The sequence below is a fragment of the Serinus canaria genome, chromosome 2, assembly GCF_022539315.1.
Source record: "Serinus canaria isolate serCan28SL12 chromosome 2, serCan2020, whole genome shotgun sequence".
Lineage (NCBI taxonomy): Eukaryota > Metazoa > Chordata > Aves > Passeriformes > Fringillidae > Serinus > Serinus canaria.
Window position 1 is genome coordinate 104,329,018 of NC_066315.1, and position 19,301 is coordinate 104,348,318.

Genomic DNA, 19,301 nt, shown 5'->3' on the forward strand with positions numbered 1-19,301 from the left:
AAACTATCATTACATTTAACTGAAGTCTGAACTACAGATTAACAATTCGACTTAGAAAAGGTAAAACCCAACCATCTGACATCACGAAAGGTCTAACATGCATACATTCTCTAGACACAGATTTACATCCCACACAAAAAAGCATTTCAAATAATATTTTTTTAAAAAAAGTGACCTACCACTTTCATTCAGATTCACATTTTACAAACTGTTTGCAGAGAAATAAGAAGTACCAAATACTTCAAGAGAGTAACAACAAACAAACTCCTTTGAACTTCCAAAATTACAAATAGTTCATGATGTAAAGCTCTATATGCAGTATTCAGAGAAGGCAAGCACTGCAGCATTTCATCTAATAGTGTCATGTAAAGCATATTTAAAATCCCCCTTACTTGCTTCAGTCAAGATTACATATTGTGTAACTTGCAGCAAACAGAAAAGAACTGAATTTCCTCTTTTCTGAATTGCTGTAGATCAACTCTAAGATCATGTCACATTCACATGTTTGGTGCTCTCCTTCTTTCCTTCCAATATAGAATTAAGGGACAAATATGAAAATTGGTTTTTTCTTATAAATTTGTCCCTTTACTTACTGAACTACAACATGACAAATTTACAATTTATTTAACCATACCTCATTGAAAAACCTCTTAATCTGCTTATTCTCTGAAGATAAAATGACACTTAGTCCAGTTCAATAGATTCAGTTGAAAGCCAACTTTTATAAATGAGAACACTGAGATAATACTTCTTAGACATAATACCTATTTTTGTACATGTTGCTGTAAAGAATTAAGAAAACAGCAGAAAACCAGTCTATGAATAGATAAGCTATTCCTTCTGAAAGCCAATATAAAAGTCCATGGCTGTCTGGAAGACAAGAGCAAGAAAATTCAGAAAAAAATTGAGTGGAATAGTCCTAAATTCTCACATACTATTTCTACATAGAAGTTAATCTTAACAGCAGAAAATCATCTGAATATCCTACAGCCTGACTTGCTCTCTTTCCAAACTCTGTTCAATGTCATGAGCATACAAAACACGTATTTTGAATTTGTATTAAGTTTTTAAAACTTTTTAATTACTAGCAGTATGATCTTAAAAATTACAAAACCAAAATTAGGATAATATAGTTTACATTCCTTATCAATCCTCAAAATAAATATTCTATTTTCTGTAAAAAGGAAGAAACATACCTTTGAGTGTCCTAGAAGGCCAGTGTGGCTTAGATCTTCTGTTCTGTCAAGAGTCAATTACCAACACACTAAATTATTCTGAACTAGCAGAAACATAACAGGAACCTGATGGTAAAGGGATGACTAAAATACACCCTGATTTAATTTCTTTTCTTTGCAACAACACAGTGACAGTGACAGAATTTGCCTATTTGGCATCACAGATGTTGGAGCATCTCATTTCTTTAGAAGTGCATGTGGAATGCCAATGGCCTGACATAACTGCCACCAGGGAAAGACCATTCCAAATAGCTGGAATTTGATTTGCCCTTTCCACTGAGTTCTTCCAATGCCTTCTTATTTCATCTAATACACCTTCATTAGCGGATCACAGTATGGATCATGGTAGCTGCCTGCCCCATAACCCAAAACATAAGGGAGAGATAAGTTCTAAAAGGCCTGTGGCTAAATACTACAGCTCCTGAATGTAGCACAAAGGCAGTAGCTGTATTAGATGCTGGCCTGCAAAACAGAGACAAGAGGCTGTTGTAGAAAGATTGTGGCCTCACTCTTGATGGACTGGCCTGAGGATTGCTGCTACAGAACCCTCTAATACCAGTCTTATTGTACAGCAGAATTCTAAAACGAATCCCTGGCACTTCTAAGTTCATTTGTTTATTTTATTACATTAAAATAATCTGCTGAGAAATAAAATACACTTAAAATTAGAGCAGTTTAGACAATTCTTTTTTTGTTCATAATTCTTAGGGATCCATAACAAATACAGAGTCAACCAACTACTTCGATTATTTTTTGCAGCCCTGATTTTATGCCCAAATAAACTATGTATCTTCATCTAGTAAAAGTTAAATGTTGCTTGGCTATATCTGACCGTATATGACAAAAACCTTCCATATCCAAATCGCCTGTATTACTTCCATACAAATAATCACATCCTCTTTGCTGAAAACTTCATTCTATGCTAATTCTTAATTTGGAGACATATACTAATTTCACCTGAAACATCATAAGACAAAACTGAAACAATTTCTCACCCGAAACCACCATAAGACAAAACTCCTACTAGCTCCTGATCATTTTGCAAGTTTCTCTTACCTTAACAGAGGTATCTTTCCTATCCAAATGGATAATTTGAACCTGCTGGTTTAAATTCTCAGAATATGCTTTCCCTCCTTCCAGACAGAGTTCATCTTAACTTCTAGAGCATCAGTCAGAGAGACAAAAATTAACTCTTGGGAGCTGCTTTTCCTGATGCTTTCTTTTTTAAATTCAGATACTATTGTTATTTAAAGTTACCATTTAGAGGGAAAAATATTTAAGAAAATAACAGCAGTTTATATTTTTGTTCACTTAGAAACTAGATTTGTTATGCATGCATTCTGTGGTTGAGTTTCTTCCATATCTTCAGGCCGCTACCTTTAAAGGTTTTTCTCTTTAAGTCTCTTTCACTCTCATGAGACCAGATCTGCTGTTAAGAGAAATTAACATTGCAGTGCTCAGCACAGATATCGTATCCTGTAGAGTGTCACAGGTCAGAAAATGGAACCTCGATAGCTGAGGAAACAATTTGTACATATAGCACATACCATTACTTTCTGCTTAACTAGCATTGCTGCAAACATGTTGTTGCACTGATTTAAGAGCTTCACTGAGGCTCTGAAACAAAGCTAGGAAAAGGCAAAGGGAAAACCAACCAGTGAAACACTGTAGAGATGTTTTCTCCAAAGATAGAGGATCATGGAACAGCCTAGATTTGGTGGTACCTCAAAAGTTCACCTTGTCCAACTGTTGAAGCAAAAGGGAGCCTTGATGAGATTGCCCAGCACCCTGCTGAGTCTTGAAAACCCTGCATCTCTAAGGACATTGTTCCAAGGACTGACTATTGTCACAGTAAAAAAATTTCTTTGTATATAAACCTCTCCCAATGCAACACAAACATTTTGGCCCTTGTTTTCTCCTCCTGAAAAAACAGCTTTCATCTTCTTTGTAGCTATCCTTTTAGTACTGGACTACCGTGATGAGGTCCCCCAAGTCTCCTCCAGGGAAGCACCTTCACTTTTCCCTCACAAACCAAGTGCTCCAGCCCTTTGATCACCTTTGTGACCCTCCTTTAGAGCTCTCCTTGAATTGCAGGAACAAGAACTGGACGCCTCCCTACAGATGTGGCCTTTTCAGCACTCAGTGGAATTATCATATCTCCAACTCTGCTACTGACCCCACTGTAGATGCAGCCCAGGATCCAACCGGCCTCTGCTGCTGCAGCCATGCTCTGCTGACTCATGCCCACCTTGTTGTCCAATGGTCAGCAAGGCTGCTCCCAACCTCACAGATCCCAGCCTAGACCAGGCTCTTTGGTTGTGTCATCCCAGATGAAAGACACTGCCCTTGACTTTGTTAAACTTCACACTGTTCTTGCTTGCTTACTCTTCCAGCCTGTCCAGATCTCTCTGTAAAACGTCTCTTCCTTCTAAAAGGTCTCCGCACTACTCAGTTCAGTGCCATCAGCAAATTTACTGAGGGTACATTCAATGTCACCGCCCAGGTCATGCAGGAAGACACTGGACAGCATTAGGCCCAGCATCCACCCCAGAAGACCCCACTTGTGACAGGCTGCAAGCATGAGTAAAACCCACTGACTGCCACAAGTTCTGATATATTTTTAAAATAGTACATATTTGATGTCTCACTAAAATTCATTCAACTCAATATTAGCAAACTTTAGGTAGGTTATTCCTTGTGCAATTTTGGTGTCACCATTCAGTTTACCGAAATATTTTCATCACAGTTTCCTTCTAACAAAATCTAGAGTAGAAAATTATAACTGCACAGCATTGAAAACAAAAACTCCTATCAATTTTTCTGAAACTTAGAGTACTTCAACTGAACTTGCAGATTTTTTTTTAATTTGCAGGTTTTTGTTTTTAAAAGGAAAATGAATGTCGTGATTTTATATTTTTCATCGCATATACTGTGTACACATATATATAAAAGTCTGTGAAAGTACTAAAAATTTCTTTTTATCCAATTCATTTATTTAATTATGATCTTGAGTGATTAATGAAGCTTTTCACAGAAAGGCTTTCCTGGAAATCTGTTAGGAACACCTTCAGATTTAAAAAGCAAGCAATAATTGTATATGAATTCATTAAGGTACAAAACCACTACCTACTCAGTATGTAGGGCGAACAAGAAGGATAATTATTTCAGAGAAGTAACAAACTTTATTTACTACAACTCTCAAACTGCTTAGGTCAATGGAGCATTTTAGTGGTCTCCCCCTTTTCCTCCAGTAATTACACCACTGGAAACTATGGCAAACGGGAAGAGTCTACCGTCATACTACTGAGCATTATCAGCTGAGCACTGGACACTGCAGTTTAAGCGCAACTTAGCATATATCTTCATTTTTACAGCTTCATATACATGCACAACACAGTTCAAACAGCCAGTACTGACATTTTTGCATTGAAAGCATCAAATTTCATTAAGCTCCTCATTGTATACAATTTTCCCCCTAAAAATACAGTAATTCTCTACCACACATTCAATGCAAAGAGAGTGATGAACATTATAAATATGCTACTAAAAAAGCTAATGTATTGTAAAAATTTACTTACATTGAAGCACAGTAATTTCTAGGTTTATGTACTAATATGCATTAGCATGCAGAGAAAGTAATTTTCTTTACTCAAAACCAGTATTTTGCAGTCATAAGCCTGTATCCATGTAAATCAGTTTTCCCTACATGTCTGTGGGAACCTCTGGAACTTAAGAAAAATACAGCTTTAACTCAAAAGGATAGCCCTCTCAATGATTTTTTAATGATTTGGGAAGCTAGAGAGGTTCCAGCTAACTGGAAGCTGTTTAGGAAGAGCAAGAAGGATGACCCTGGAAACTACAGGTCTGTCAATGTCACTTCAATGACTATTACAGAAAAGCTTATTTGGGGAGGTATTAAAAACACCTGAAGGACAATGCAGTCATAAGTCACAATCAGTATGGGCTCCTGAGGGGAAAGTCCTGCTCAACAAACTTAATTCCCTCTTAGGACAAGGTAACCCACCTAGGTATCAAGGGAAGCCAGCTGATCTAATCTTTTGGGATTTCAGTAAAGCTTTCAGTACTGTCTCACAGTGTCCTACCAGATTACATGTCCAGCATTCAGCTGGATAAACACAGCATGGGACGGGCGAGCAACTGGCTCACGGGTCAGGCACAAAGAGCATAGCAAATGGGGCGACATCAGACTGCTGACCTGCCACTAGCAGGGGCCTGCAGGGCTCTATCCCTCCACAGGGCCTTGTGCTCATCAACATCTTCACAAATTACTTGGATGCAGGACTGGAAGGAATACTAAGTAATTTTTCCAGTGATACTAAATTAGGAAGACCTGTTGACTCCCTCGAAGGCAGGGAGGCCCTGAAGAGACACATCAACAAATTTCAGGGCTGGGCAACCACAAACCATAAACAAAAGAGAAGTGCTGGATTCTGCACCTGGGATGGGCAGCCCTGGATGTACACACAGACCAGAACGAGATGCTGAAAAGGAGCACCAGGGGAAGGGACCTGGGGGTCCTGGTCAATGGCAAGTGTATCTGAGTCACCAGTGCCCTGGCAGCCAGGAGGGCCAAGTGTATTCTGGGGGCATCAGGCACAGCATCACCAGCCCAGCAAGAGAGGGGATTGTCCTGCTCTGCTCTGCACTGGGGCAGCCTCACCTTGAGTGCTGGGGGCAGTTCTGGGCACCACAAAATTAGAAAGATACAAAGCTATTAGAGAGTGTCCAAAGGAGAGCCACGGAGATGGTTCAGGACTTTACAAGGAGTGGCTGAGATCACTCGGCTTGCTCAGCCTGGAGGAGACAAGGGAGACCTCGTTCAGCCTTTAACATCTTCATGAGAGGAAGTGCAGGGGCATACACTGATTTCTCTCTGGTGATCAGTGACAGAACCCAAGAGAATGGCATGAAGCTGTGTCAGGAGAAGTTTAAGTTATCAATTAGGAAAAGGTTCTTCACTCAGAGGGTGGTTAGGCACTGGAACAGGCTCCCCAGGGAACTGGCCACACCACAAACCCTGACAGAGTTCAAGAAGCATTCCGACAACACTCTAAAGCACATGATCTGATCCTTGGGGTTTGTAAAATGTGCAAGGTCAGGATGATCCTTGTGGGTTCAACTCTGTATTTCTGTGATTCTACAAAAATAATTTAACAATTTGAAAGCAACAGATTATATTTAAAAAGCAGTTTGCAACATATCAGTGAAGATGCAATGTCAAACAGATTCACACCTGCCTTTTCACTCTAAGTCTTGCTGTAGAGGTTTTTGTTGGCCATTCATGTTTGACACATGTCCTTGTAGCTTGATGTCTGCTTTTCAGTACTTAATGGTACACTACCAGTGAAATTTCCCTACCCCTTAAAAGGAGTACAAAAAGTAACTTGCCTCCACACCATCAAACCCACAAATTGTGGGGGCTGGGGGAAGTACTTCCTTATTTTAGATGCAGGAAACAGAAATACAAAACAGTCTCAGAAAAAGACTGAAGAAATCAGGAAACCCTTAAATTAGGGCACATTAGGCCAAACAAACAATTCCAACACAAAAATCATCTTTAATTATCATCTTACTAATTTCTCTGCCTGTTTTCCAAACCTCATATTTGTGTAATTATATTTCACACAGACAAGACTTCCTTCTCCACAAAGGGCATTTTTTTGTTCTTGTACCCTACCCCTAGCACACCATAAATGTAATCTGTTGTGTTCTGCAGCCTAAAATATTGAAAAGCAAAGAAAGATGTATCACAGTATCAAGGATACTGCACTGATGCTTCTATTTGTTGATATTTTATTTACTAAGGCAAGAGGAAACATGGGACACCAATCTTCATTCCACCTCCTATCTTTTCAAGAGATATTTGACTAGTACTCAAACAAGAGGAAGAATTTAAACTGTATAATTGACTTTTCACAACCTCAACATCAAAAGGACAAAGTTATATAAAATAACTGTCAATAATTAAGTAATCTATGGTAGGCAAATACCCATTGCACAAGTTTAAGAATTAACTTGAGACTATAAATTGACATAACTGGCATTACTGTCAAAATCATTTTTGTTGACTGCCCCCTTAGTTGCTTCTTCTTTTCATGTCAGAACATGATTATTGGTTCTATTTCTACTGCAGAAGTGAAACAGAAATTATGTGAAGGCTCAAGGACATAAAATCACTACAACACCACCTTTCTGGATTTAAAAATTAGGTGATTCTTGTATTTTGCAGAGATGAGGACATGGTTATCTTGCCCAACTTCATCAGGTGCTCTTATGGCTAACACTGCTTCCACCTTCTTCTGGATGTAGAAAGGAAGCTTAACAAATAAACCAGCTCATTTCTGTGAGCTGCACTTCATTATACCTGAAAGACATTTGTTTATCATTATGAAATTCAAGGGAAGCAAGATCTACAGAGAATTATCTAATCTTAAGCATAAGCTTTAGCTCTAAGTTGCAAGTTACTTGTTAAAGATTGTGTATTTTTCCATTGTTATGAAAGAGGTTATGTTGATTCCAACTCCTCTGAAAAAAAACAACTTATTTTAGAAAAACATCATATTAATTTTTAAAGTAATTCTTCAAAAACTCATGACCCTATTTCTTTTTTTTCCACTTTTGCTAACCAATCAGCTCAGAAGACTTGTTCTTAAATAACATGTAAGGGCCTATAAGTGGAATTATCATTCAGAAGAAAGCTTAGGATTTCAACTTGTTTCAACAATACATCTTTGCTGAACACTGCCATTTACTCCCACAAAATATGAGTAATGCAGCACCACTGTAAGGTAAGTTTTTTGATGTTGAAACATACAAGAAAGCAAGCAAAAGATGTCCTGCATTGGTAGAGTTAGTCAGCCTCCCATAAAATAGCCAGATTTGAATGAAAACCTTCAGCTGCCATTCTGGCTGAATCTTACACTGAAAAATTAACCTTCTACTTACAGGGCATCAGACACTTTGAAAGAAACTTCCCAACCTGCAAATAAATGGTTTTGATGAACCTTTTCTTTTATTCCTGACCATATCTATGAGTTTGTCAAATTGCAATGAAATAAGGTATATAAAATTAAAAAAAAAAAAATAATCCCTTTTTCTCTCCTCTAGAACTCATGGTTGTCAGACCCTCCTTTCCCATGAATTTCCAAAGAACTATGACAGAAACTATTCTCTGTATGAAGGTGAAGCTAAGCTGACTCCGTTCTTTGCCAGGAGGTCAAAGAGGAGATGACCAAAGAAATGAACAATGCAGCCATCTCAACTATTTTCTGATGCCAACCAAAAATCAACTGTACAAAAGGCAGACAGTCACAGAGGAGCTGCCTACAGTCACTGCAGTCCCAGACCCAAAGCAGCTCCTGCTGCACCAGCATCTAACACTCCAATTTCACCTCTATATGGTATCTGCTCAAATCCCAAGTCCAAACTACTAATGAAAATAGTGTTATGTATACATTGCATTCAGAAGGACAAAAGCTTTCTTATCAAAGCCGGAAGGCATTTGAGGACAGAAATGAAACAAAAGGAAAACACTTCAAAGATTCCTCTGACCTTAGACTCATCAGGAACAAGTGCAAGAGAGATTTTTAGTCCTTTCTTTACCCCAATCCAATCTGTCATACAGAATCAATTAACAGCTCCGAGCTTGCAAGTTACGTGATACAAGACCTTCTTTGTGTTACAACTTTTTTCTTAAGACAAACAACTCAGAATTCTCCTAAATATGGTTTTCCTACCAAGAGTGTTCATAGCTTGACTCAGAACCACATTGTGACTAGCTCTAATGATTTCTCTGACCACCTGATTTTGCAAGTCAAAACTATCTCCAAACACTTTAAGGTCATGCTGCTTCCAAAACCCATATGCACAAAACAGTTTGTGGAGTATGAGAAAGCCTAAAAATAGCCATGGGCATTTTAGTAAAAGACAGAAGACAAAAGCCCATCCAGGAAACCTACTGATTTATCCACTACAGAGAAAGCCTAGCTCATTAATGACACACTCAATTATAAACTCATTAATGACACATCCAATTATAAATTCATATGTATTGGAAAAAAAAACCCAAAACAAGCAACCAACAAACCTACTGCTCAAACAAAAAGCAACCCAATAAAATACAAAATCACATCAATAGTTCAGCTTTCACTTACAGGTCTTCAGGGGCAATTTTTTTATTTATGCCACCATCTTTGCTACACAAATGTTGGCAACAACAGCCCCTCTTTCAAAAGCCATGGTAATTGTTACCAGTACTAGCAAAGCAAAAACTTCAATTCCTAGTGAGTCTACCACTTGGCTGGCACCACTTTTGGCCTTGAATTTCCACAAAAGAGGACATGCATGTAACAGCAGGTTTGAGTGATCCCAAGACCACCAAAAATTGTATCGTTATGCTGGCAATTGTTTGTTTAATCGCCAATGAACTTAGTAGTAATTTAAGCTGAAGGAGGAGGACAGCTACCCACAGAAGACGTATTAGAGAAATAAACAAACCATCAGTGAAATGGCAGAACCACCTTCCCTCTTTGAAAGGGAAGAATAAATTCTCTGAGCTCAATACTGAGAGGATTCTTCACATGCCTACAATCAAAGCTACTTTCTAAGAAGAAATTAGTATAAAAACACATTTGTATAATCAGATTTCCTAACAAAGAAGAGAATTCTATGATTCCACCTCTAACACTGACAGCAGTGCAGAGCATCAAGACAAAGTTGTGAGGCATGAGTATTATCTCTATTTTCTACCAGAACTTCATGTCCTGCCCATTATTCACACAACTTAGCACCTGCAAAAAGCACAAGCCAAGTACAACCAGTGCACACTCACTCCTCCTGTCCTACCCCCACCTCACTCTTCCCTGAAGAATCTTCCCCATCCACTCCTACTTGGTTAGCTCCTGGCTGGAGAGGTTTCCTCCCCTCTTAACTACTTGACAGAGTCACTTGCACACTTGTAGCCAAATGAGATCACACATCTCATAATCAAGGAAGATGGTGCTCATTGTACTGACACCTTACACTTCACCTTCTCTGAAGTCAAAATTTAAAGCTGAAGTCTCTCCTCTGAAGACTCTGTCCAAAAATTCCACAAGCAGTCTCTCCTCTCCTCTTCTCCAGTCTCTCAGGGACAGGTTCCTGTCACATCAGTATCAAAAAGTCTTTCACACTTCCAGGACAATAAGGAAGTCCTACCCAGCGTCTCTCACTGCCTGTCAAGAGGAAAATTATCTGTGTACACATACAGAAAACACAAGGCTACACAATCATGAAAACTTTAAGAGGCACTAGTGGAGTGCAAACCAGAGATCACAACAAGGCAATCACTCTCTTTTTAGCTCCAGTAGAAAAATCCTACATCGGCTTCAACCACACTCACAAATTAAATATGGGCTTATGAATTCACAGCAACTGACCCCTCAGATACAAATCTTTATGCTTAAAATATTTAAATATACAAATGTCTCCACACAGAAAGTTCTTCTGGTTCTTCTTCTGTGTCAGACACCTTTCAAAATTATTTGGGCTAGAAATAGATTTACTGAGCAAGAAGGCCAGAACTCTGCAAATAAATGACAAATGACTACTGAAGACTTTTCTATTTAGTTTTGATGAATTTTATTTTCTGCTGTGTGAAGCTTCAACAGAGAAAGTATTCTGAGAAATGGAAAACTATAGGTTGCCCAGAGAAGTTGCAGAGTTGTCAAAAGCCTTCCTGGGCAACCTTGTGTAGGCCACTATCAGAGCAGAGGCATGACGGACCCCCAGAGGTTCCTTCCAGCCTCAATCATTCTGTGAAAACAACATCATTTGTACTCAACAACACACTACTTTCCCACAATACATGGCAATAAAAATTAAGAAGGCAGACTTCCAAATCACCATACGAAGTAACTGACTTAGACAAAAGAAACAAATGATCAAACAGCAGCCAGTTGGAGATGAATGCCCAAAACCATTGTTCCTTCACACTTTCCCACTGGAAATAACCATTATGGCTATAGTACAAGTTTTACTAACCATCCGCTGAAAAATGTACCATCTCCAACCACAAAACAGGAAAAAATTTCCTAGCTGAAATTTCCAGATGTCAAGACAAGCTTCTGGCTTCCTCTTCTTCAAAAAGCACATTCCAGATGACATACTTAGTTTTGTGTAGTCAGGGGTTTTTTGGGCCATTATTTATTTGCTAAAAATTAAGCTCAGCCTCCACAGAAACAGTATTTTCATAGCAGTCAAGTCAATGACTACACAGGAAAACAGCCATCTTCTATTAATGCATTTTCTATGTAGATATCTCACATCAAGTTTTCCTCAATATATTCATACCTTAGCATTTAATACATCAGAATATAGTGCAGCACCAGGTACTATGCTGCTTTCTACTATGTTAGAGAAAAACTTAAAGACACAATTAGTCAATATTTACATAACTATTAGAATTTGAGGATTTTTTTAAAGTGAATATTATGACTCATGAAAGATCTGTAAGAAACAACAAGGACATGTTCCACTTGTGTTTCCAGTTCAACTATAAGCTCCACAGCCCAGACACACTCAAGCTAGAAACACTGTTAGGTAGTTCCAATCTACAGTCCAAAATAAAGCCCTAGTGTGTGCAGTGTTTCCTACAAAGGTTTCCAAGAAATAGATCTTTGCATCATTTCAGACCACACAACTGACAAAAAACAAGCAAACCTTCACATATTTTTCACCTCTATGAAAGAACAGAAAAATGAATGCATAGAAGAAACATAAGAGAAGCTAACAAAAAAAAAGAAATCTGCAGTTGGATTTCAAATAGGACCTACTAATAAAGAGATCTTACATACTGTCCCCATGACAGTTTTTATTGTATAAATATTGACAGGGAGTGGCAACCTTTCAGCTAACGAAAGCCAATCCTTTACAAGATTTTGAGTATCAGAATAGACTTTGACCCCTGCTCCAGTCAAAAGCTGGTGCTGATCCTGTGCCGGTTCTCCCGTAGCAACATGAGCAGCCAACCCAGCCAAGCAGCTCCTGCTGCTCGTCTAGACAGTCTCCAGACAGCTGTAACTGAAGATGCACCACAGCACCTTACACCCTGCTGGAGGTGAGCACACTACAGAGGCATCTCTACCCTGCTGACTGGAGACTTCAGCACAGGCAATCCCATCATCTCAGCACAGCAAAACAATGTGGACAACAGAAGCTCCAAACCACTTTTCTTCTTCTCAAAGATCCTGTTTCAAAGATCCTGTGCACTTGTTCAATCACTGCTCACAGAATCATTTAGGCTGGAAAAGACCTATAAGATCATTGAGCCCAATCATTTCCCCAGCACTGCCAAGAACAACCACTAAACCCTGTCCCCATGTGCCACATCTACGTGCCCCTTCCAGGGATGGGGAATCCATCACTGCCCTGGGGAGCCTGTTCCAATGGCAATGTTCCAGTGTCACAGTTTTCCTGCTGCCTGTTTGCTGTCCACGCTGTGTGCCTTGGCATTAACTCGAGTGTTAATTTCAGCAGTTGGTAAGGAAGCTAAAAGATGGTGTTATTTGCATTTGCTTTAACTGAGCTGTAACTGGGTGTTGCCTGCATGGTGCCCGCAGCTTTACCAGTATTGTCTCATCATCCTTCTGGCTTTATTGCTGATGGAATGACTGGACAAATTAAAGCAAAGACAGAAAAGTTTTTAACCATTCTCCCTTTTTTTTTCCTCAGAGAAATAAGTTCAGTTTTTCAGTATTTCTATTTGGAACTGCAATTTCTTGATGACAAAGGAGTTTTGATAAAACCAAGCAACATCCACCAAAAAAAGACTTTAAATACATGGTTTGGGACCTCTTAAATTCAAGATAAACATCCTGTATCAAGACAAACATCTCAGTGTTCTTTGGTAAGAGACTTTAAAAAGCTTTTTATTTTTATATAGTACTAAAGTATGACCTAGGGAATTCTGCTAACAGCAACTGTGAGGCTACCAACATCATCTGTTCACAAGGCTTCTCAGTATTTATTAAGTTCTCAATGAGTGGCTCCTGAAACTATCACTGTCCTCAAAGTCAAAGATTTACACACCAACAGGTTGATTTTCAATTTGTCCAGCAAACAAATTCCAGGTGTTTCCCCCTCTTCCTTCCCTCAAGCACCAAAAAAAACCACTCTGTAGTTGCCAGGGAAAAGGACATTGTTTACAAATATTTTTACTTTGTAAAAGCATTTATAGCTTAGTTGGGTGTTTTATTCCTCTTGTTGAAATGTGTCAACATCAACTTTCTATTATCATTCGTCATTAAAACTTTTTATAGGAAAAATAAATAATTACATTCCTACAGAGCTTCTAGTTTTACAAATAGAAGAAATGGCTAAGTTAACTATTAATTCTTTTGTAAAACCTACCATACACCATGAAACAAATGCTAACATTTTCACAGTTCCACATCTCTACTGTTAAATTTCTAAAGGCTAACGCAATACTAAAAAATTCTTAAGAGATGCAACCTGAAATAAGAAACCATCAAATTACTGTATTCTCAAAGCCAACTTCGAGCTGCATTTTACCTTTGACTAACATATCAAGATATAGTTTATCATTAACTTAACATGAATCTTTATATTTCATAATCTGTAGTGATGAGTAGATAACATTAACATTAAATAACATTATTAATAATGTTAATTAACATTAATAATTAAGATTAATAATTTTTGCATATAAAGTTCAGATACAGTTACTTGAAGACATGGAATTGTATTTCTAGGTCAGCCAGAAGTCTTATTTTGAATCTAACTACCAAATCACAGAATGATTTGGGTTAGAAGGGACCTTTAAGGATCATCTAGTACCAAACCCTCCAGCCATGGGCAAGGATACCTTCCCCTAGATCAGGCTTCTCAAAGCCCCATCCAATCCAGCCTTGAACACTTCCATGGATGGTGTATCCACAACTTCTCTAGGGAAGCTGTTCTGGCACCTCACCACCCTCCCAGTAAAAAACTTCCTCATGTCCAGTCTAAATCTGAATTTGTTTCAATTTAAAGCCTTTGCCCTGACACTAACAGCCCCTGTCAAAAAGGTCAGTTTTTGACAGATGAGCCAGAAATTCAGATAAAACCCCCAAATACTTCTCCACAGGGCTGCTCTCAAACCATCCAACACCCAATCTGTAGTGATGCTGGTAATTGCCCCATTACAACTGCAGACCTTCCACTGAGACCTAAAGAATGGCAGAAAGATGTCCAAGGAGATTGTGTCAGTCACAACACTTTCCCTTACTTTGGACCAGCTTCAGACAACTTAAAGAATCCTGAAGCTGACAATCTGCAATGCTTATGAAATTCTGCTTCTTGAAAATAAATATATATATATATATATATACACACACACACACAAGAAGCTTCATTAATAGTCAAGGAAGCTTGTCAGATACCAAATTTTTCTAGTATTAAATCACTCAGACGTTAAGAGCAGAGCTAATGTGGTTTCAGTCAACATGATTTCAACAGCTATTTGGATAGATACCTCTAAAGTAAAGGTGCTTTCAGTTATTTACTTTTTATTTACTGCTTTTAAAATTTGTTTATCCAAATCCCTAATCACAAAGTCTTCAGAAGTGCTTTCTAACACATTTAACAGAAGGGAAACATGTCTAATAACAGATATATCTTGCCTCAGAGATCATCTTGCCGTTTCCTATGCAAGACAGATGAACATGAATTAATCTAGCTGATGAAACAGGCCTAGGAAAAACAGGTGAATCAAGCTCTGTAGCTATGCACTTCTGGTGCAACAAAAATGGAAACCTCTTCAGAGCAGATAAAACAAGTTTGTGATATGCTTTGATTTGCAATGTTTACTGCTGTCAGTTATTTTGAAGACAAACTGCTCAACAAATGAAATATCTGACAACTTTGAAGATTAAGACCACCAAAAGTGTGAAGCTTCTAAAATCAACTATGGAAGTAACCAAGTACCTGAATAATTGTAATATTATATTGTTATATATATATACAAAGAGAATATATATAATAATTCAAGTGCCTGTATAAACCATGAAAACACTCTTCGTGAGCACCTACCAGAACAGAGAGAGAACCAAAATACATTTTCATGAAAAGTTACTAGTTATTTTAGAATCAAAAACATATCCAATTCCAGGTCAAAATGTCCCACATCTACACACTTATTACACCCCTTAGCTCCCACTCTCCAAAATCTGGAAGCCCATAAACCCCAAGAACTTACTAAAACAGGGGTTCATTCCAAAAACTGTTATAGAACAATGCTCACTGAATACTGCTTTTCCGTGTTTAAGCTCCCTGAGCTCAAGTTAATAGTTAGTCACTTACACTGCCTTTGGGCCTACTCAGCACCCCTGTTGAAATTACCAGGATCTGAGCACTGCATACCCACAGTGTGACCACTTCTCTAACACAGCCTTCAGCGTTGTTATATCTTTTGGGAACCACAGGACTCCTAGTACCAAATATTTTGAGAAAATGCCCTACATGATGCTGTGACACATTGTCTACACTTAAATCAGGCTTGAGCCTCTTCATGCCTCATCAAAAAAAAAAAAAAGACAGCTTATCTATGATTCCCCTGCCTAGTACTAAATCAAGTGCATGGAAGCCCCAAACAAACAAATTTTGTTACAGACAGCTGCAACCTAAACTCATTTTCTTACTTTGTTTTTTATAACAGTTGCATAAGAGAAAACAGGAAAAATAAACGCATCTCTCTCCTGCACTTCAGCTTTATGAATTTCCTTCCTGCAGCAAGTAAATTGAAATTACAAGGGCCTCAGTGTGCCTTTTCCGCCTGCTCTGCTCTGTTGTCAGCACTCTTCTCCCACACCTTCCTGAAACGGTAACACATCTTCTTTGTATCAGGCCCCACCCCCACCTTCTTTTCTTAGAGTTCTCATACTACTTCACATATAAATTTAGACTCTTTCTAGCATACAGAACATTAACTTATGACAGTCTCAAAACCCAACATGGCTACAAAGCTGATTTAAAGGTTATTCCCTGTCTTGCCTGCTAGTCTACAAAGGGTACAAACTGATGGGGAAGAAGAATAAGAGCAGAAGAAAAATGAATCCAAGTTAGAGGATAAAACCATCCTAAGAGAAGCCAAGAGCATTGCTGGGACTTTTCATCGTACAGCCAAAAAAAAAGTTGCCTGAACCTAAATGAACCCTAGCATTTTAAACCTACACATACAGAATATCAGATGCTGAAGTGTCTGTGTATCTGCTATTCCTGTATTTCCACTCAGATACGCACAGTTAGCTACCATCTTTGCTTAGGAAAAGTCAAAAGCAGTTATAAGGAACATCAGTGCACAACCTTAATCAAAAGTAAAAAATATTTTAGATTTTTAAAGTTTTACTAGAAAGAATTTTTGTATGTAGTCGGATCAGAAAAATATGATTTAACTTTCTTGTTAAGTGTACCATGTCTAAAGTCTGTCATATTTCCCTCTTTAACTGAGACTTGCAGGGAGGAGAATGGGGAGTTCATTTCAGAAGGTATTCAAATGCAGATCAACCACACCTACACCTAAGCATTTCTTCCTTAAAAGCATATCCATACGGATTTTAATAGATTTGATATATAAGTAGTACTTTGGGCCAAGAATGATGCTTGTACTGTGAATCATCATGTTAAAAACTGGTGTAAAATATTTAAGCCATTTAGAAAATGTTAGGATACTTAAATTATTCTATAGAAAAGACCCCAAGAACAAGTGAAGCAAAGTATATGTCCAGCCAGCAAACATATTATTGACATATATTGACCAAACATATACAAAGTTAGCTCACCAAGTGATTTCCTCAGAAGCAGCATTTTATTTTTTAATTTATATTAGTTTAAAAGAAATTGCCTAAAAATTGTCACTTCAAAGGACCTTAAAATCTGTAATGCAAACACATGTTCTAAAACTTTCAACAAGCATGACAGGAAGCATCCCAGCAAGTTCGTTCCCAAACTGACTACAGCTTAGCTCCTAATCACAATTAAGATAACTGAAATGGGGCAAATCCTTAAACTGATTAAAAGATTAAGGAATACGGGTAAAGATACTACCAACTGCATGTCTGATACCTGCCAATTCCTTCCTACCACTGTAGGAAGGTTGCCATAGAACAGCCACCACTTCAGCACATACTAGCGAACTGAGCCATGGTTAATGTAAACTCTGAACTCTTAGCTGACTTTATACTCTTGACACCTATCAATGGAAACTGGCTGTAAAAACGTCTGATTAGTCTCGAGGTACCAAAATTGACACACTATATCCTAAGAACCAGAGGTCTCCTCATTAGCTGAGGCTCTAAGATGACAGATAGGTAAAGCAGATCAAGAGAAGCAAGTTAACTAGAGGATGCAGTGCTATTTTCCTTTGTGACAGCGGCATCCAGCATCCACAAGGCTCTGCTTTTATCTAGGGATGCAGGTTTGATCTGCCAACACTTCAGAAGCTCACAAACCTGTAATAAGTTAAAGAGAGTAAACAATATTGTGAACTTGCACAGATTCTTGCATTATTCTTTTAATCTATTCACCGCCTTTTGCTCAAGCAAGCTTTCTGCCAAGAGCCATGCAGCAGAAAACGAAGAATGACTATTAAGAGCTATCTCCACCCCCACACCTCCCTTTCCTTCCAACCCCAAATGTCAGAGTTCATATGAGGAACAAATTCAATTTATTTGTTCCTCTCTCTGACAACAGAAAGCCAGGGAAAAAAATACACTAAAGAACTTCCATCACTTGCTCCAAAGAAAATAAGCCCTCTACTTCAGTGTGAAAGCACAAATTATACTTTGGTACTATTTAAGGACATCTCTAGGCATATCTAAGGATCCAGATGCATCCCAAACAAATTGGTTGTATTTGGCATGCAGTTTACTGCGGTACTAAGTGAACTAAATGAGGACTAAAAGACCATCCAATTCTGTCAATCAGCCACCAATTGACGTTGGTTGGTTTTATACCAGGAAGTGTTATGGCTTGCTTTCCTATGATGCGGTTTTAACACTGACAGCACTGGTGAGATCCAGCTATTAGGTAAGATCAATTAGGGAAACAACAAGCGAGCAGGCCTAGCACAACCATCAGTTTAAATGCATTTAAACACCTGCCCCTACCTGTAAGGGCTTATTAATCGTGTCGTATGCGACTGTCAGCGCTGCAGTGCTTAACCACAGCATAAGAGGACCTCAATCCTTAAGAGTTGTTGGAGAGAGAACTGGTATTAAAGCTATTTGACGTCCTGTGCTCACACAGAGGAGCGGCACTCACGAAGTCCGCCTTTCTGCAAAGGCTCCGCCGCCCCTGTGACAGCCGGCGAGGCACAGAGCAGCGCTGGGAGCGAGAGATGACAAGTGCGAGGCAGGGCTGGGCAGGCGCCTCCTTGGCACGAGCCGCTCTCCCGGCACACGGGCACATTCACGCACCCTCAGCCCAACGCTGGGTAAACAAAACACCAGCACGGAGCTGAGCAGGGCGGTGACTCAGCCAGGAGTGCGAGATTCGGTCCCACAGGGTAAGGAATTCGGGGAGACGTGACGGGGGGCCCATCGGCGCTCCGTACTCACCAGCAAACAGTCCACGTTCACTTCGGATTTGGGGTCCTTCAAAGTCACGTCGATTTTCTCAAAGCGAGACTCAAAACTTTCTCCCGTCGACATGTTTCCGGAGTTAAAAAGTTTCCCTTATTCCAGAGCAAAGTTAAGGTTAAAAAAAAAATAATAACGATAAAGTAAAAAAAAAATAAAAAAAACAGGAACAGGCGAGCACAAAAGAGAAACTACAGCCTGCACCAAGCTGAGGAAGCGCCTCCTGCGAGATCCCTTCAATCACAAAAGTCTCTGGGGCAAGTCCCCGCCAAGGGGGCAGAGAATCCAAGGGGAGCCCGCAGCAGGCGGGGGACGAGGCTGCTTCTCCCCCCGCTTTCCTCCAGGCACGCACGCAGCTTTCCGGGATGCTCACAGCTCCGCAGCAGCAGGTTTCCTCTCCCTCCCTCCTCTGCTCGGGCCCCACCGCCTCAGC

At 39.2% G+C, this 19,301-nt stretch overlaps 1 protein-coding gene across 1 annotated transcript in view; it reads right to left on the minus strand.

The window, feature by feature from the left end:
* ROCK1 (Rho associated coiled-coil containing protein kinase 1) overlaps positions 1-19,015 on the minus strand; it is an 83,327-nt gene extending 64,312 nt beyond the window's left edge. The window contains exon 1 of the mRNA XM_009102432.4: positions 18,848-19,015. Within this exon, the coding sequence (XP_009100680.1) occupies positions 18,848-18,940 (93 nt within the window). The 5' untranslated portion in view covers positions 18,941-19,015. The remainder of the gene's footprint in view (positions 1-18,847) is intronic.
* Between the last annotated feature and the right edge of the window lie 286 nt (positions 19,016-19,301).